Here is a 20752-nt window from a genome sequence, read left to right as displayed (position 1 = left end):
TGTCTATTGTTGCATGGTCTGGTACTCTTTTATTGTTGTGTTGAGCTTTTTAATATTGGAGATAATACACCAGTGACTTATTAATGAACTTTATCTATAATACTACATTATCAGTAGTTAATTTAGAACTAGGTAAAGACACAACATGAAAGACTACAGCAGTTTGTCTCTTGGAAATTATTATTGACAAATGTTAATAATTAAATATTAAAAATGGGGAATGTCTGCCACTTTAGGAACCAAAAATAAAACTGTAATTTTTTGACAAAAATAAACAATTAAATAAAATGTTAATTAGTTTATTTGTTTGTATCCAAGTTAGAATCTTGGAAGCAGGACATGCGAATACCTTACTAAGCAGTCGCTGAACATAAATCTCATTATTCTAGACACAATAGACAATGAAAGACCTTCGGTGATCAGCTAAAACCTATGAAAATCCTACGGTGCAATGGTCCACAACCTCCCAACCAATCACTAGAACCAAGGACTGCCACTGACTCCCATCAGTGAAGGCCAAGTGTGACATTGCCTCACATCGCTTTTGTCTGAACCAAAAAGTGGCACTTGAACACATCACAAAGACTATTTCCTTGCTGCCGAGTATGTTCTGCGCCTCCATGAAAGGAAATAACTCTTCATACCAGCAGGTGGCAGTAGATGAACAGTAACTATTAGCTCAGAAGTTTGGAAGAGCTGCCACCCATCTAGTTTGATGATCATGTTCCTGTGAAAATATTTGTGTAGTTTAACCTTAAGAATAAATAAAGACAGAAGAGATGCAAGAGAGTAAGTGTGAAAGAATTTCATTGTCATCAATTCAACTTGTTGAATCAGTTGAAAAATCACCGACAGGGGTCCAACTAGTTCCATCACTCCAGGATTAAAGGGGGTTGCCTGGATGGGATGAAAAGGGTCGAAGGGAAGGGATGAAAGGGGGTCGAATGGGATGGGATGAAAAGGGATGAAAAGAGTTGAGGGGATGGGATGAAAAGGGTTGAAGGGGATGGGTAACAGTAACAATTACATCTAACTTGCAGTAAAAAAGCAAATAAGAACTTGAAATGTTTTCCTCAGAGTCAAATTTTAGCTCAACTGTAATGTAATAGAAGTGAGCAAATTAATAATAAAACAATATTATATATCATAGCTCTTGAAGGGTGGTTAATAAAGCATAGAAGACCTGTTACAGCTTTGTTATCGGTGTATTCATCTAACATCCTGCTAGAATGAAAATATTTTTTGAACATCTTTAAATTCACCTGCTCTATATTTTTATTTTAATTTTTTATTTTTTTGCAATTAAAAAAATATCAAATACAGGTATTTTTGGGGGGAGGGGTGTACAGAACAAATTTTGCTAATTTTTTGCAGATGCCAGAAAAGTTGCTTCAGATTGTGTGTGTTTTTGCTGCACATATTCTCACGGTGCAACGTGAGCAGCTGGCCGCCATCTTCCAGCTGCTGAAAGACATCAGGGAGATGTTGGAGAGGTGTCCGACAGAGACATAGAAGAGTAGCTCCGACTCTATTCCATCTGAGACTCCTCTCTCGTGCATTTTTTTTTTTTTCCTGTCCCATCCACCTATCGTACACACAAAGGTAAAGATTTTGCTGGAAATATTCAAATTGGAGACAAACAAGGCCTCAAAGATATAAAGGAGTGCTGCTTTTTCAGTTTTGTTTTGTACCTTGGTCAAAAATAGTTTTATTTATTAATTTTTTTTAAATAATTATATGAACTTTGTGGTAATTAAATCTGTATAAAACTTGTGAGATTACGCTGAACTTTCTTGAGAAAGTGGAGAAACTGAGGAGGGACATTGAAAAATGGAGGACTCTTCCTCTTTCTATGGTGGGTCGAATAAAAACCATCAAGATTTTTTTGGCACGATCTTTTTTCAAGTCTTTGGATTCGATAGTTCTATCTTTTATTTGGGGCTTTAAAGCTCACAGAATATCAAAAACTCATTTACATAAACCGGGGAAAATGGGTGGGTTAGGACTGCCATATTTCCTGCATTACTACTGGGCAGCGAATTCTAGAGCCCTTGTCTATTGGCAGGAAGGATATAATATGGAGGTATCTGCCAAGACTCCCCCCTGGGTTGCCATTGAAATGAGTGATGTCGACAACAGTTCTCTTCCAGCACTTCTCTTCTCAACACCCAGACCTCCTGCAACTGTCAAGATGGATAATATGATCATTTTCAATTGCTTAAAAATATGGCAGCAAATTAGGAAGGACTGCAGACTACCAGACTATCATAACTTCCCTGTTGGTGTGTAATAAACCAGATGCCTGTAAAACTAGGTGTGTGTGATTGATGTAATTTTATTGACCTTCTTTGCTTCATGCCAAGCAACCCTGCCCACTTACATTATCTTTTTTTTTTTTTTTTGGTTTGCTATGGGTAGTCAGCCAGAGACTTCAGTCTCAAGATGTAAATGGGACTATTGACCGGTAGCCCTCACCCCGATAATCATGAAGTGCTTCGAGAGACTGGTCATGGCCCGCATCAAGGACTGCATCGATGTCACTGTGGACCCGCACAAGTATGCATACAAGAAGAACCGATCCACAGATGATGCCATATCTACTGTGGTACACACAGCCCTCACCCACTTAGAGAACAAGGACTCTTATGTTCGCATGCTCTTTGTTGATTTCACATCAGCCTGCAACACCATCATACCACAGACCCTGGTACAGAAACTGACAACGCTCGGACTGAGCGCCACCCTTTGCTGGGTCCAGGACTTCCTAACAGACAGGCCACAGTCTGTTCACCCTCAGCACCGGCGCCCTCCCCAGGGTTGTGTGCTGAGCCCCCTCCCTGCTCACACACGACTGCTCAGGGATACATCCAAGCTGTCTGATTGTGAAGTTCGCGGACAATACAGCTGTGGTTGGATTCATCGCTAACAACGACGAGTCCACTTACAGGAAGGAGGTGGAACACCTGGAGGGTTGGTGCAGAGAAAACAACCTCTGCATCAACGTGAAGAAAACCAAGGAGATCGTGGACTTCAGAAGGGGCAGACACCTCCCCCCTCCCCTGCACATCGGAGGGACAGCGGTGGAAGTGGTCTCCACCTACAGGTACCTGGGCGTCCACATCAATGACGACCTCACCCGGAGCACCAACACTTCCTGCCTGATTAGGAAGGCACACCAGCGCCTCTATTTTCTCAGGAGGCTGAGGTGCGCCGGACTTGGGAGCTCAGTCCTGACATCCTTCTACAGATGAGTGGTGGAGAGCGTCCTGTGTTCCTGCATCACCGTGGCACGGCAGCTGCTTTGCGGCAGAAAAGAAGGGACGCAGTCTGTACACCACCACGGACATTTACACCTCCAGATGCAGGAAAAGGGACACCTGCATCAGGAAAGACCCCACCCGCCCCGCACGCAAACTGTTTGTCCCTCTCTCTTCAGGCAGGAGACTGTGGAGCATTAAGAGCAGGACCACCAGACTGACGAACAGCTTCCTCCCGGAGGCTGTGAGACTGTTGAACGCTGGAGGACCTCCATAGCACCCCACCCCCCAACATCCACCCCCCACAGACACAGCAGCACATAATGCAGGTGTGTGTTATTCCCTCATTATCCCATTTACAAAGAGCAGATAAAAGGTCTAGAGTTCATTTCAAGTGTGCTATTTGCATTTGGAATCTGTTGCTGTCAACTCTCAATATGAGATCCAAAGAGCTGTCACTATCAGTGAAGCAAGCCATCATTAGGCTGAAAAATCAAAACTAACCCATCAGAGAGATAGCAAAAACATTAGGTGTGGTCAAATCAACTGTTTGGAACATTCTTAAAAAGAAAGAACGCACCGGTGAGCTCAGTAACACCAAAAGACCTGGAAGACCACGGAAAACAACTGTGGTGGATGACAGAAGAATTCTTTCCCTGGTGAAGAAAACACCCTTCACAACAGTTGGCCAGATCAAGAACACTCTCCAGGAGGTAGGTGTATGTGTGTCAAAGTCAACAATCAATAGAAGAATTCACCAGAGTGAACACAGAGGGTTCATCACAAGATGTAAACCATTGGTGAGTCTCAAAAACAGGAAGGCCAGATTAGAGTTTCCCGAACAACATCCAAAAAAGCCTTCACAGTTCTGGAACAACATCCTATGGACAGATGAGACAAAGATCAACTTGTACCAGAGTGATGGGAAGAGAAGAGTATGGAGAAGGAAAGGAACTGCTCATGATCCAAAGCATACCACCTCATCAGTGAAGCATGGTGGTGGTAGTGTCATGGTGTGGGCATGTATGGCTGCAAATGGAACTGGTTCCCTTGTATTTATTGATGATGTGACTGCTGACAAAAGCAGCAGGATGAATTCTGAAGTGTTTCAATATTATCTGCTCATATTCAGCCAAATGCTTCAGAACTCATTGGACGGCACTTCACAGTGCACATGGACAATGACCCGAAGCATACTGCGAAAGCAACCAAAGAGTTTTTTAAGGCAAAGAAGTGGAATGTTATGCAATGGCCAAGTCAATCACCTGACCTGAATCCAATTGAGCGTGCATTTCACTTGCTGCCCCAAGAACAAGCAGGAACTGAAGACAGCAGTAGAGGCCTGGCAGAGCATCACCAGAGATGAAACCCAGCGTCTGGTGATGTCTATGCGTTCCAGAATTCAGGCTGTAATTGACTGCAAGGATTTGCAACCAAGTATTAAAAAGTGAAAGTTTGATTTATGATTGTTAATTTGTCCCATTACTTTTGGTCCCTTAAAAAGTGGGAGGCACATATACAAACTGTGTAATTCCTACACCGTTCACCTGATTTGGATGTAAATACCCTCAAATTAAAGCTGAAAGTCTGCAGTTAAAGCACATCTTGTTTTTTCATTTCAAATCCATTGTGGTGGTGTATAGAGCCAAAAAGATTAGAATTGTGTCGATGTCCCAATATTTATGGACCTGACTGTATTTTCTGACACACACACACTACTCAAGAGGAACAAACTGTGGGCTAATTCAGTGCTGGGTACTCATGTTACTGCCACCTTTGTGTCCAAAGGGGAGAGGGGTTCAGGGGGTGTGGGCGGAGGATGACTGGGGGAGGGAGGGGAAAGCAGAGAGGGAAGGCTGGGGCTCTGGGTTGGGGGCGGAACTGAAAGAGCTCCAGTTGTTGGTAGTAGTGTAAAACCCAGATCTTGTGAGGGATTCGGATCAGTCTGAGTCACTCACTGATATAAACCGGGTTGTGCGAGTCACTTGAGTCACTTGACCCGAAATGGTCCGACTGCGTAAGAAAGTGTACATTCACACGAGACATAATAAAGCATAGTAAACACCTTAAAACGGATTATTACAGTTACCTGTTATTGCCGTTTATCAGTTGTGATACATAGCCACTGAAAATCATATCAAGTAGCTTACATAAGCCAAACTTAAAGTTCAAAATTAGGCTGTGCAAAAAATAAATAAAAATGAATGAGGACAGGGTCACTACTACGAAATAATATTTTATTTTCTTATGGTCTAGAGTGTATGTGGAGTAGATGCAGAGTAGTCCATTAATTCACTCACAACATAGGCTCCAGTGAGATTCAGTATCATAACGTTACAGTCTAGAAGAAAATTAATGGTCTAAATTTTGAAATATATTCAGTTTTTGTCCATCTTTAGACTGGCTATATGTGGCAACAGATTAAGAGTATTTGTGTTTTCTCTGAGATGAGAATGATCCCTGAGTCGGTTAAGTTTCGTTTCTCTGCCGACCAAGTGAGTGGCTGTTGACTCCCTGCTCTCAGTTAAGTAGGGACTCATGACTCGAGTGGCTGAGTGCCTTAGTTCGTAGCTGCTTGCTAGTGGTCAAGTCAAGTACATTTTGATTCTCTGCCGAGTGAGATATAAGATGTTTGAATGGTGCCGTTTATTATACACTGAACAAAAATATAAACGCAACACTTTTGTTTTTGCTCCCATTTTTCAATGGTCCAGTCAGTATCTGGTGTGACCACCATTTGCCTCACGCAGTGCAACACATCTCCTTTGCATAGAGTTGATCAGGTTGTTGATTGTGTCCTGTGGAATGTTGGTCCACTCCTCTTCAATGGCTGTGCGAAGTTGCTGGATATACTGGTCGTATATGCCGATCCAGAGCATCCCAAACATGCTCAATGGGTGACATGTCCAGTGAGTATGCTGGCCATGCAGGAATTGTGTACAGATCCTTGCAACATGGGGCCATGCATTATCATGCTGCAACATGAGGTGATGGTCGTGGATGAATGGCACAACAATGGGCCTCAGGATCTCGTCACGGTACCTCTGTGCATTCACAATGCCATCAATAAAATGCCCCTGTGTTCGTTGTCCATAACATATGCCTGCCCATACCATAACCCCACAGCCACCATGGGCCACTCGATCCACAACATTGACATCAGAGAACCGCTCACCCACGCTGTCTGCCATCTGCCCTGAACAGTGAAAACCGGGATTCATCCATGAAGAGAACACCTCTCCAACGTGCCAGACGCCATCGAATGCGAGTATTTGCCCACTCAAGTCGGTTACAGTCAGGTCGAGACCCCGATGAGGACGATGAGCATGCAGATGAGCTTCCCTGAGATGGTTTCTGACAGTTTGTGCAGAAATTCTTTGGTTATGCAAACCGATTGTTGCAGCAGCTGTCCGAGTGGCTGGTCTCAGACGATCTTGGAGGTAAACATGCTGGATGTGGAGGTCCTGGGCTGGTGTGGTTGCACGTGGTCTGCGGTTGTGAGGCCGGTTGGATGTACTGCCAAATTCTCTGAAGTCTTCTTTGGAGACGGCTTATTGTAGAGAAATGAACATTCAATTCACAGGCAACAGCTCTGGTGGACATTCCTGCTGTCAGCATGCCAATTGCACGCTCCCTCAAAACTTGTGACATCTGTGGCATTGTGCTGTGTGATAAAACTGAACATTTTAGAGTGGCCTTTTATTGTGGCCAGCCTAAGGCACACCTGTGCAGTAATCGTGCTGTCTAATCAGCATCTTGACATGCCACACCTGTGAGGTGGGATGGATTATCTCGGCAAAAGAGAAGTGCTCACTATCAAAGATTTAGACAGATTTGTGAACAACATTTGAGAGAAATGTTTTTTTTTGTTTATATAGAAAATGTTTTAGATCTTTGAGTTCAGCTAATGAAAAATGGGAGCAAAAACAAAAGTGTTGTGTTTATATATTTGTTCAGTGTATATCAATCAAATGTGAGACAGAGAAAAGAAGACTGGTGGACCAGAGAGACATGACAAGGATTAAAGTAGGATGTGGACAACCCAAACAAAGTTTCAACCCAGCTGACCTGGACCCAAGCGGGAAGAGAGCAAAAAGTAGAGTTGCAAAGACGACTGAGGACTTGCCTGAGCAAGTGACCGAAACTGAAGATAGGTGAATGACTAAGAAGGCTTGCTCACTCCCTGAACGAGGGACAGGAATACTGAGGCAAACCAGACAGACAAGAGCAGGATGAGGAGGAGTTGAGTGTTGTAAAAGAGAACAGAGAAAAGGAGAGACAAAGAGAAAGATTAACAGTGTGCCTGAGACACAGTCAGGGGGAGCAAATTGAGAGGAGGAGGAATGTGAAAACACTAGAAGGATCAGTGTAGACATATTGTAATTAGGACACGTGTCATTAGCGTTTCACAAGGTGAGGTATGAGGGGACAGTTCGCAAAGTCATTCTTCTCTTTGATGATCACTCTCGTATTTTTGGGGGGCCTGCTGACCAGTCTCACCTGGTTCATTTTCGACAACAAGTAAGTATGCAATTACCTCTCTACCAGGAAGCACAAACACAATCTCCTTAATACAGCTGAGTTTTACTATTTGGGATGTGGATCGCGCTAAAAAGCCCTGCTGGGATTTGACATTAGATGATGCTGATGTAGCAGTGGGAGAGAAACAGGAGTCTTGGGAGTTTCCACCCAAGTTTTCTTCACTCTTTGCAGTTTTTTTTCCAACTACTTTTCCACTTACGTCCTTTGACAAAATGCACATAGCTGTGGAAGTATTGTTGGTGTTAGGTATTAGGAGTTCACACCATGAAATGACGCTAACTGTGTTAAGATTGACCTATGAAATCTATTTAATACAGTATAAATTGTCCATCAATGCTTCTAAGATGACATTATGACTTATGACTTTTTGTCTTTATTGGTTTGAGGGACAAGTGCAAGACCTTAAGTTGACTGTAATATAAATCAGAGATGAACACAGAACTAATACTAAGCACTCTAAGAGTATGAAGATCAGCTAAATTTAAAATAAGCAACAGGCTGAGTTGTCTGACGTCTCACTTTCATAGTGTTATAATGATGCTATCTTGGATAAGTCAAAAGCAGAAAACAGCCTCAACACGATCACTTAAAAGTTAAATATTAGATGATATAGCTATATCAGGATGGACTCTGAGTTTAGTCCTGCAGGTAGAGCATTTATTAAGAACAATAAAGATAACTAGACAAAAGGGCCCATGCCGTGGTGAAGTCGTCCCCGAGCGGGACGCAGAGGCATAAGTCACCAGTACCGCCCCCTATAGACCGTATTGCATGAAACTTGGTGGGCTTGTAAGGAGTCATCCATAGATTATTGTTGTCAAATTTCAAGCAGTTGACTGTGGTGGTTTGTGAGATATAAACATGTAGGCGTTGTAGCACCCCGTACAGCCCGAATTTCCCAAACTTGCCATGATTGTACGCAACCATATTATAATGACTGTTGTAAAGTTTCATAAGGATTGGGTGAATACTTCCAAAGTTATAGGCCTTAAAGTCATATGAAATGTTTCCGTGTCACTTGTAGCGCCCCCCGTTGACGTAATGTCACGCAACTTGATGGGCGTCTACACAATATGTTACAGATTGTGTATACCAAATGTCATGAAGTTAGCTATTGCACTTTTCATGATCTTTGTCCATAAATGATACAGTCCAAGTTTGGTGAAAATTGGATGAAAGGGCTAGGAGGAGCTCATTTTGCTTTGAGGTGCAATTTTTTCAAAATGGCGGAAAGAAATGGCAATCCAGAAATGGGCGTGGACTAGTCCATAAGAACCAGTGATATGTAAGGAATCAATGGGTCACAGTTCTCGAGATATGAGCCAAAACGTAAATTGGCTTAATATATCACCACCTAGCTGCAGGCATGTTTATTGACACCTTGGCAAAGTGACATTCTAGGACTTCTATCAAGTTACCAGGTTTGATGCCTTTCACCCTTGCAGTTTGTCCTGGGTAGACACTTTAGCTACGCAGAAAAAGATACATATTATAATAATGAGAAGAAGAACAACAACAACAAAAACTGCAACAAAATCAGTAGGGATCCTGCAGCTTCATTTGCATGGACCCCTAACGAGTCAGACAGGTTCACATGTTACTAGTCTAGTTGGATCAGATATTTCTAAAGGTCTGTTCTGGAAATTTGAAAACATGAAGAGGGAGACACAACTGTTCAGAAACTTGCCGCAGACAGTGACAGGCAGATATCTCGTGCTGTGGCAAAGGTCTCTATGCGTGGGTTTGTACACTTGCAGGATTTTACTCCCTCTCCCACCTGTTTTTATGTGTACATGCTATAGAGTTTTATGAGTAGAGTATAAAGAGATTTATGTGAAGGCAGGTAGATGTTTGCATGGGAATATTTTCTGATAACCTGCTGTCTTAACTAATAATACTTTATGGCATTTTCATGACTCACTTCTCAGTAGATATGAGCAACAGAGTAAAATGAGTGAAGCCAAGAAGATGGCTCAGAGGCAGATTACTTATTTTATTTTGATTTCTCGAATCTGTCCTGTCTTTCCTCAGTCATGTGGAACCTCTGCAAATTCACCTGCCTCCCCAAGAGAAGAGACCTCTGAAGCCCCCTGTCCTCTGTAAAGGCTGCAGGTGAGAGCAAACTTTCGTCATGGCATTTCCTTGTGCTTCCTCTTTGTTTATGCCATCATCAAATGAAGTCATGTCAGCACCAAAAGAGACAACACACCTGACTGTGTGCTTCAATGTGTGTGTCGCAGGGAGGTCATCGAAAAAGTAATGCAACGTTACTCAAAAACCTGGAAGAAGCGGGAGGACAATTACCAAAACTTCAGGTAAGGGAATCTTTTGTCTTTTCTGTTACATTTAAGAATTTCTAGATACAAATCGGTCATACCCCCTCTCCCCCCCAACAAAATCTTATAGTAGGATAGCAAACTGTTGTTGCATGCACAGTGTGTTGTAATTCCGGTGGGAAGGTCCATGCAAAATAATACTTTCAGCCAATTTAAGAATTGAATGAAGAACAGCTGGTGATGTGGAAGGAGAAGTGGAAATAAAAGCATGCATCGAGACAGGAACTCGCGGGCGAGGTCTAAATATAGCATGTATAAACTTCGCATGAGTTATGGTACGAGGGATTTCACCTGAAAAGATCGCTTTTACTCAACACGGACTTTTCATTGCATAAAAGAAGAATCTGTTGCATCTATTAAACAGTTACAACCGTTTCAAAAGTCTTTCTGATTCCCCAGCTCTCGACTGCACAGTAAGTGCAATGGTTTCTCCGAAGCCATCATTACCCAGGCGAACACTCCAGTGGGCTCAAAGCTTGTTTATGACGGGGAGAAGAAGAGGACTCTCCAGGTGACCCCGGAGATTTTCAGGACCTTTATGAAGGTATGTTTTTTGTCGCTGCTTTGTGAACACTAATTCGTCATGCATTGCCTGTTTGACACTGCTAAAAGCACAACACACAGGGGGCACCCAGATTTGAACTGGGGACCTCTTGATGCACAGTGAAATGCTCCACCACGGAGCTATACCCCCACCTCTGAGAGCTGTCACATTAGGATGATGTCAATAAATACCACAACACACTTGATTTTTACAGTGTAAACACTGACATATAATAATTGTAATATTTTTTAATCACTCAGAAAAACTTGTCATGAACTTGATCATCAGTATTCATTACTGTCATATCATTAACCCAGAACATTGAGTAAATAACAGACCTAAATGTAGGGCACCTAATAATAAAGACAGCTGTTAAAACATGACTAAGTATGAGTCAGTGGTGACTTCTATTTTCCCCCAACTTCCTCTTGTTTGGAGGATTCTGATTGTGGCTTTGACCTCAGCCACGTACATGTATTTAAGCTGTTTAACTTAGACAGGCTTGCTTGCTCACAGTTGCTCAGTTGCACATAAAAATAAAACAATTAAAAGATAAAAATAAGATAAGAATAGTCGTAAAAGAATATGAAACCACATATTGGGGCGGCACAGTGGTTAGCACTGTGTCTCTGTGTTGGCCCTGCGATGGACTGGCGACCTGTCCAGGGTGTCTTGCCCGATGACAGCTGGGATAGGCTCCAGCAGACCCCCACGATCGTTAACAGGAATAAGCGGGTATAGAAGATGATGAAGATCTCCACATATTGAGGTGAAACGCAGGGAAAACTATCATCGTAGAAATGTGAATGTATGAGAAAAATGTGTCCACATCAAATACACCAAGCATACAACATATAACAAGCAAGCATATAACAAGCATACACTGAAAGCAGAAACGCATCCACTCAAAAATATATTAACCATAGCGTTAGAAGTGTTAATTTTATATCTCCCCCAAAAGAGCTTTTGGAGGTTTTTAGTTTGTTCCTCAAGGGCCTGCAGTGAATCTGTCAGATGAGATAAATAGACTGCATCTCATTTCAAAATCTGTAGTCCCTTCACCGAAACCGAACAGGTTCATCATATCTGTACTACATCTCTGCCAAATGTGGCAAAAAAAATGCATTATTTTGCCGAAATCGAAATAATAATTTAATTGGGGGAGATATCAAATGAATTCCGAGCACTCACTGTCAAAAACATAAATATGTTGGTGAGGACACCACATTGACAGCAAGCCGTAAAACATGCACCACTAGGCTCACCAAGATATGGTCGACATTTCTGTTTATCACCAAAACTTCGCATTTATATGGGTCCTGTTTGGTTATTTGGATCTCATTTGCAAATGATATCCAGCTTTGCTCCTATACCATAGGGATTTGTCTTACACAACACACACACTCACAAAAAAACAAATGCGTTATGTTGTTGTTTTGTCACGTGTTTTTGTTTGGTGTTCATTTAAGGACCACCCTTTCTCAAAAAAAACAACTTGTGCTGTTGTTGGGAATGGTGGGATCTTGACAAACAGCAGCTGTGGGAAAAGGATTGATTCAGCTGAGTTTGTTATGAGGTGAGAAAGGTGTCCCGAGTGGGGGACAAACATAGCTGGCAGTGATAATCAACATAATAAACTCTTATTTGTGGAAATTCTATTTACTTTTTATGTCGTGTTTGTTGCTTGTTCAGGTGCAACCTACCACCTTTGGAAAATGGATACGAGAAACATGTTGGCGTCAAGACTGACCTTGTGACTGCAAACCCGAGCATGCTCATGAACAAGTGAGCGAGGCAATCAGTGTGTGTCACCTTACGTAAAATATATTTAGTCTTGTTGCTTCACAACAGCTGTTTATTTCCAGGTATGGGGCTCTAGCGGAAAGGCGGCGTCCATTTATAGAGGGTCTGCGCACCTATGGCAGCTCCATGCTGGTCCTTCCTGCCTTCTCATTTGGCTACAACACTCCTGTGTGTCTGCGGGCTCTGTACACCATCGAGGACTTTAATAGCCCCATGCAAGCTGTCTTCTGCAACCCTGAGTACCTTGATTGTCTGGCTCTCTTCTGGCGCTCTATGGGTCTGAAGTCGCCCCGGCTCAGCACTGGCATAATTATGGCCAGCATAGCACTGGAATTCTGTACCGATGTGAATCTGTACGGATTCTGGCCATTCGGTAATCACCCACACGACTTCCGTCCCCTGACTAACCACTACTATGATGACATAAAAACCACGCAATTCCATGCCATGCCGGTTGAGTTCGACCTCCTGTTGCAGCTGCACAGTGAGGGTGTGCTCAGGCTTCACCTGAGAGACTGTGAGAATTAGTTCCCAGGGAAAAATGACAGCCTATAGAGTAAGGGCAACCTTTCGTAGCATAAAGGCCATAAAGACATTTGTAATTAAATCCAAATGCAACAATAGGAAGATTTTAACATTTTTGTAAACCGTCTCCTGGTGTATCTATCACTGTATTTATTACCATAAATCTTCCAGCTGGAATCCGGATTTTTTCTTGATTGAAATGGGATGCTGTTGTTAGGTCTTTGTCTACAGTGCCGTGCCTTATGTTAGTTGCTAATGACACCTTTTAGATCCAACTATTTTGAAAAGTATCAAATACCTCCTCTCTATGGTTATGGTCTGGCTAGATGTTTCTGTTATAAAACATGTAACATATTTAACCACTTAAAAATATTCTGGTAACAGTTGAGGGTAACTTTGTGGTTTTCACTTAAAGACAAAGCATGGCTGCTTTACGTGGGCTGTCAGAGGACATTAGGTGACGCTTGGAGCCAAGAACTGAACAGTGACGCCACAGAAAGAAACAAGAATTGTAATGCAACTAAACGCATCTAAGGGGGTCTTTGCTCACAGAGGTCGCCATGGCGAGCTTGTGTTAACCCTTGTCACCACAGTGACCAGACAAGGATAAGCGCTTTACTGCCTCAAAGTGGCAAAACTTGTACAGGAAGAAGGCATTTATGAACTGTGCACTTTTTCATAAAGACTATAACTGACCATGATGCCTTTCATGCTGACACTTTTTGAATATTAACAATGCTTTTTGGCATATACAGAGAGATAATGTACAAGATTTAGACCAAACTCTTGGTGAGCCAATTGTAGATATACTATGTGTAATTTTGTTTTATTTGTGGACAGAACGAGTCCAAAGTGAAGTAAAAGATAATAAACATTTGTCTGAGAAAGTCATTTGTATCCGTGGCTGCAGTTGAATTCACTTGTCCAACGAGGCAGCGAGAGCTTTTCCCAGACGTCTCATTTTGTATGATTTGTCTCTGAGTTATTAAGTGGACAAACCCTGCCAAGATTTGTCATTCGAATACAACATTTCTTCTTACAAACAATGTGTTCAGCCAGCTCTGGGGCACAGTTTGTGCTCAGTGTTCATTTTATGAGTAGTGCACCATATGATACAGTGATTTAAAAGAATTTAGCGTTTTTTCCCTCATTTTAAACTTGATGTATTAAATATGTAGGGCACTTGCGGTTCATGAGTCATTAGTATTATTTCTGTTCATCATTAGGCCTCATATTTTTTATTTATATATCATGTTATATTATATCATATTTTTATGATATTAGTTCTGTTCATCACCACACTTTCCACTCTCCACTCTTACCATGTGGACAGCACATTTCAACATGAATCAGGACGTACTAGGGCAGTTTGTTTCCCCCTGCTCCTTCTCATAATGGAAGCATGTGTGCATTGTTTCTAAATTCATGCAGGGTCAGTGCATCCAGCCAGTTAGGCCATTAACAGCATCAAATGCTAGTTCCTTTTTAGAGGAAAACAGCCCACTGCCACAAGTTGCCATCCTGGACATTGCTCCTGGGATAGCCCATGCGTTTGTAATTCTCCTGATAGGACTGCAGAGACCTCCTGCTCTGCACCAATCAAAGTCACACACACATCTCATGCTGACAACAATAACAGGACAATACAATATACTGTGTTTTCATAGTAGAAAGCCTTTTACTCTTGATATTTATTTTCCTCTATGGACCTAAAACAAAAGATGCAGAGACTTTGGTCGATTCAGTTTATTTATTTTATAGGAAAATAAGTATTTTTTCACATGCAATTCAAAAGTATTGATCATTGAATATGAAAAAGGAAAACTTGGAAAGGTACCAGATACCAGAATGGCACTCAAAGAAATGTCAAAGAAATGTACATTTTACAAAAGGCTTTGGTAAAAAAACACACATGTATGAATCTGAGTTTCTACTGGTAATGCCACTGTTTTTATTGTCCCATCCCACATAGGTGATTATACGAAACAGGTAGGGAAACAAGATGCTCTCGATGGTGCAGGTGTAAACGTTCCTGAGCACCTTGAGAGGGAGCTTAAAGTCTCTGAGGCATCTGAGGAGGTAGAGAGGCTGTCTGGCCTTCTTCACGATGGTGTTCAGGTGATGAGTCCATGACAGGTCCTGTGAGATGGTCACTCCCAGGTATCTGAAAGTGTCTACTCTTTCCACCTCAGAGCCACAGATAATAAGTGGATGGAAGTCACTCTGCTGTTTCCTGCTGAAATCCATGATCAGTTCCTTTGTTTTGCTGACATTCAGCAGGAGGTGGTTCTCCTTCAAGTGGCAGCTTTGAGCATCAACTCGAAGGATTGTCGGTTCTCAAACCTTATCCACATAATTCTCACTACACTACCAGTACTGGAAATCCTTCCTAAAATATTATAATTAAGTGTGGCGGAAAAACATATTTTCCTTGACCAACATAGCCATGTAGCTAAACCACTAAACCTAAAGGATTAGAGGCTTGTTCTGGACTTTTTCTCTTTCTAATTGTACAAAACCTTTGTTTATTCCTGTAACAGAATTGCCACATACCTCAAAATACACACTGATGCACTTATGTATGACTGTCAGTCATACATAAGTGGACTAGGCCATGCCCATTTCCGCCTGCCATTTTTTATGCCATTTTGAAAAATCAACTCCTCCTAGCTCGTTCATCCAATTCTCACCAAACCTGGCATGTATGATTTATGGACAAAGATAATGAAAATTCTTCAAAAGAACTTTAGCAGGGTTATTGATTACAAAGTTAATGGCTAATTAATTTTTACAGCACTGCACAATATAACTCCAAAGCTAATATTTTGTGAAGTATACACCCAAACTTAATCAAACTTCATATCATTGATAATAATATGATTCTGTACAAGCACCCCAAATTTTGTGAACCTTGCTCTCTAGGGGGCGCTACAGAAGCAACATTTCAATATCTCAAAAACTGCAATAGCATGCAATTTGCCATACACAATCTGTACAATATTGTGTAGATACGCATCAAGTTGCATGACATTACTTCTACAGGGGGCTCTACAGGTGACACAGAAACATTTCATATGACTTTAAGGCCTATAACTTTTGAAGTATTCACCCAATCCTTATGAAACTATAGCAGCTGTCATTATAATATGCTTCCGTACAATCATGCCTCTGCGTCCTGCTAGGGAACGACTTCACCACAGCATGGACCCCTTCATGATCGATTGCGATCATCTAGTTGAAATTAGGTCTACACTTTGAGATCAAAGTGATCTGTTGGGATGTGTGACGACCCCTCCCTCTTTTTGGGTCGTCTTTGTGTTTTTCCTCTTGCAGGCTCACTTCAGGAAGATGGGCGGAGCTGCTGATGTCATGCACCTGGGTAGCCTGGGCCCAGGCCCAGGTTATTTAGCTGGCTCCTCATTCACACATGTCTCTCTCTCTGACCACTTGCTGCCTGTTTGGTTTGGTTTGTGTTTCGTTGTTTTATCACCACACCACACCTCATTTACACACAACACTGCATGAATTACTGACTTTACAGATTGCAGACTTCTTTATTATGTTGCTTTGGGTAATAAAGTTCAGTTTAAAGTTACGTTAAAAGTGTGTGGTCTCCCACTTTGTCTTGCTCTCTGAGCCAGGGCTATGACAAAATGGGTTCTCGTTCATTTCTAGAGTGTAATTAGACTTACTATTGAGTAGGTTTTAGTCAGTTTGTGCCAGTCTGTTGGTTCATTTGGGACTGTTGTTTGTTCAGGGTGGTAGATTTTCAAATTGCCGCCCTGTTTTGGTGACTGGTGCAATTGTTGGGAGATTCACACATGTATGACTAATTTGAGGTTGCAGTGACTGGTTAAGAGAGCAATGGTGGTCTTTTGATTGTTTTAATCCACTAAATTGATAAATACTTTCCAGATTTTCTTGTGTGAGCTGGTAAGGGAGAGCCATTGCTTATAGGAGTTTCCCCTGGTAGGAAAAGGGGTGAATCCTGCTTAGAGGTTTCATCTGGTTCATTTCTAGGCCGGTAGTGAACGTGGGTAGAGCAAAGCTCGGGAGCATCTCCGTGGCTGTGGGAAAGTGGTCAGTTGCTCGGGTACCAGCTCGTAGGCTTTTAGCACTGCAGCTTTCACCTTAACATAGACTCTACTGTCTGATGAACTCAATGCAGAATATGCTTCCTGTGCCTTTCCAGTAAATACACATTGAAGCAACAAGGTGCGTTCAAAGTCTGGCCACTCACAGGTTTCTGCAACCCGCTCAAACAAGGAAAAGAAAGTGTCAGAATCTTTCTCATTGAATTTTGGCACCAACCTTAACTTTATACCTACATCACATCTAGGAGAAGGTTCACTAGCCCCCACACTGTCCCTGCCTGAACTATCATGAAACTTGCCTTCCTTAATCAGGTTCAACTTGTAGTGTTCCAACTCTAACTTGGTCTGTTCTGTTTTAAATTTCATTTTTTCAAGTTCCAATTGTATTTCAAGCTCCTTTTGTTGTTTAAGTTTCTCATGTTCCAGTTGCAATGTTAACAACTCTTTCTGTTGTTCAAAACTTAAGGCTGCATTGGTCACTTTGGGCAGAAACTCCTCCCTTTTGAGAACTCCAGCCTCCACCAAGTTTGCTTTCAAAATGGCTTTGATATTTTCTTTCAACCGTTTATCACCAATCTCTGTATCATAATGCTCAGCTATTTTCAAAAGCTGGTCTTTAGTGCATTGATCGAGAAGGTGATCAGAAGGAGAGTGAAGAAACTCATCTACCAAAGCCATTGTCAAACCCCTAATTTAAGGTACAAATTAGGCAAACACCAGTTTAATCCACAATATATTTCCCAATTACTTTATGCAAACCAGCATGTAGAGAAACCAAAAATCACAAGGAGAATTCCCCCCTAAACTTACCTAACACAAAAACTTACCTAACTAACTCAACCCTAGTCTTCTGGCAGTCACATGTGGGGGGTATTTATGCACGCCAAACCAGTGGAGTGAAGAAAGCAACCAGCAACTGACCACTTTCCCACAGCCACGGAGATGCTCCCGAGCTTTGCTCTACCCACGTTCACTACCGGCCTAGAAATGAACCAGATGAAACCTCTAAGCAGGATTCACCCCTTTTCCTACCAGGGGAAACTCCTATAAGCAATGGCTCTCCCTTACTCCCTTTCTGCCCAAAGTGACCAATGCAGCCTTAAGTTTTGAACAACAGAGTTGTTAACATTGCAACTGGAACATGAGAAACTTAAACAACAAAAGGAGCTTGAAATACAATTGGAACTTGAAAAAATGAAATTTAAAACAGAACAGACCAAGTTAGAGTTGGAACACTACAAGTTGAACCTGATTAAGGAAGGCAAGTTTCATGATAGTTCAGGCAGGGACAGTGTGGGGGCTAGTGAACCTTCTCCTACATGTGATGTAGGTATAAAGTTAAGGTTGGTGCCAAAATTCAATGAGAAAGATCCTGACACTTTCTTTTCCTTGTTTGAGCGGGTTGCAGAAACTTGTGAGTGGCCAGACTTTGAACGCACCTTGTTGCTTCAATGTGTATTTACTGGAAAGGCACAGGAAGCATATTCTGCATTGAGTTCATCAAACAGTAGAGTCTATGTTAAGGTGAAAGCTGCAGTGCTAAAAGCCTACGAGCTGGTACCCGAGCAACTGACCACTTTCCCACAGCCACGGAGATGCTCCCGAGCTTTGCTCTACCCACGTTCACTACCGGCCTAGAAATGAACCAGATGAAACCTCTAAGCAGGATTCACCCCTTTTCCTACCAGGGGAAACTCCTATAAGCAATGGCTCTCCCTTACCAGCTCACACAAGAAAATCTGGAAAGTATTTATCAATTTAGTGGATTAAAACAATCAAAAGACCACCATTGCTCTCTTAACCAGTCACTGCAACCTCAAATTAGTCATACATGTGTGAATCTCCCAACAATTGCACCAGTCACCAAAACAGGGCGGCAATTTGAAAATCTACCACCCTGAACAAACAACAGTCCCAAATGAACCAACAGACTGGCACAAACTGACTAAAACCTACTCAATAGTAAGTCTAATTACACTCTAGAAATGAACGAGCCCCCATTTTGTCATAGCCCTGGCTCAGAGAGCAAGACAAAGTGGGAGACCACACACTTTTAACGTAACTTTAAACTGAACTTTATTACCCAAAGCAACATAATAAAGAAGTCTGCAATCTGTAAAGTCAGTAATTCATGCAGTGTTGTGTGTAAATGAGGTGTGGTGTGGTGATAAAACAACGAAACACAAACCAAACCAAACAGGCAGCAAGTGGTCAGAGAGAGAGACATGTGTGAATGAGGAGCCAGCTAAATAACCTGGGCCCAGGCTACCCAGGTGCATGACATCAGCAGCTCCGCCCATCTTCCTGAAGTAAGCCTGCAAGAGGAAAAACACAAAGTTTTTCCTCTTGCAGTAATGAATTACAGTAATCCAGCCTCAGAGATACAAATGTGTGCAGTGTTAGCTGCAGAAACTGTCAGTATAACGAGCAATCAACATAGCAACAGGCTGACATGGTTCCACTATCCGTCCTATTTCATTATTGTATGGGAGTGACAGAAACAACTTATACCTTCTCCCGATCCCTCTGGACAATCTCACCCCCTCCTCAACCCGGGTACCTACAGGCCTCCTTCTCTGTTATTGAGAAGGAGGCCCTGGCATTAATCTGGGGGTTACAGCATTTTGATGTGTATACTGGTTCAGGAACTCCTCTTGTAGTGTACACAGACCATAATCCCCTTACCTTTTTGCGTTCTTTGCAAAATCCAAATCAGCGGTTAATGAGATGGGCACTATTTTTACAGCCTTATCATTTGGATGTTCGCCATATAAAAGGCAGTGAAAATGTAATGGCTGATGCCCTTTCTCGTGCCTTCTAGTGGTTAAAGGAGTTATTGCTAATGTCACCATATTTTTGCTTTTTCCTGTTTTCCTTTTGGGCTGTCTGGTGCTCTCTTAAAAATGCTCCTGTAGGTACCCGGGTTGAGGAGGGGGTGAGATTGTCCAGAGGGATCGGGAGAAGGTATAAGTTGTTTCTGTCACTCCCATACAAGCTGTGGAAGGTTGTCATTCTGTCAATGCTGTTAAGAGAAAACTGTGGATGTGGTCCATTTTTGGTATTGATAGAAGTTCTGTATTTTGTAAATAGTTGACATACTTTGGCAGAGTACCTAGTAGGACTCCGCTCTTATGTGGGGGGGTGTGACGACCCCTCCCTCTTTTTGGGTCGTCTTTGTGTTTTTCCTCTTGCAGGCTCACTTCAGGAAGATGGGCGGAGCTGCTGATGTCATGCACCTGGGTAGCCTGGGCCCAGGTTATTTAGCTGGCTCCTCATTCACACATGTCTCTCTCTCTGACCACTTGCTGCCTGTTTGTGTTTCGTTGTTTTATCACCACACCACACCTCATTTACACACAACACTGCATGAATTACTGACTTTACAGATTGCAGACTTCTTTATTATGTTGCTTTGGGTAATAAAGTTCAGTTTAAAGTTACGTTAAAAGTGTGTGGTCTCCCACTTTGTCTTGCTCTCTGAGCCAGGGCTATGACAGATGATATGGTACAATTAGGTCTTTCAGATACGATAAAGCTAGTTCTTTAAGGGCCTTGTATGTAAGGAGGAGGATTTTAAATTCTATTCTAGATTTTAAAGCCAATGAAGAGAAGCTAAAACTGGAGTAATATGATCTCTCTTGCTAATTCCTG

At 42.2% G+C, this 20752-nt stretch overlaps 1 protein-coding gene across 1 annotated transcript in view; it reads left to right on the top strand.

Moving 5' to 3' along the window:
- Nucleotides 1-13297, top strand: part of LOC311504276 (alpha-2,8-sialyltransferase 8F-like) — a 59710-nt gene extending 46413 nt beyond the window's left edge. The window contains exons 4-7 of the mRNA XM_084567295.1: nt 10535-10679; nt 12149-12255; nt 12372-12464; nt 12545-13297. Of these exons, the coding sequence (XP_084423421.1) occupies nt 10535-10679; nt 12149-12255; nt 12372-12464; nt 12545-13010 (811 nt within the window). The 3' untranslated portion in view covers nt 13011-13297. The remainder of the gene's footprint in view (nt 1-10534; nt 10680-12148; nt 12256-12371; nt 12465-12544) is intronic.
- Nucleotides 13298-20752: the final 7455 nt, after the last annotated feature.

Source organism: Chelon labrosus, assembly GCF_963514085.1.
Source record: "Chelon labrosus genome assembly, chromosome: 19".
Classification (NCBI taxonomy): domain Eukaryota; kingdom Metazoa; phylum Chordata; class Actinopteri; order Mugiliformes; family Mugilidae; genus Chelon; species Chelon labrosus.
The sequence above is the reverse complement of the archived record's forward strand: the minus strand, read 5'-3'. Positions and strand labels throughout refer to the sequence as shown.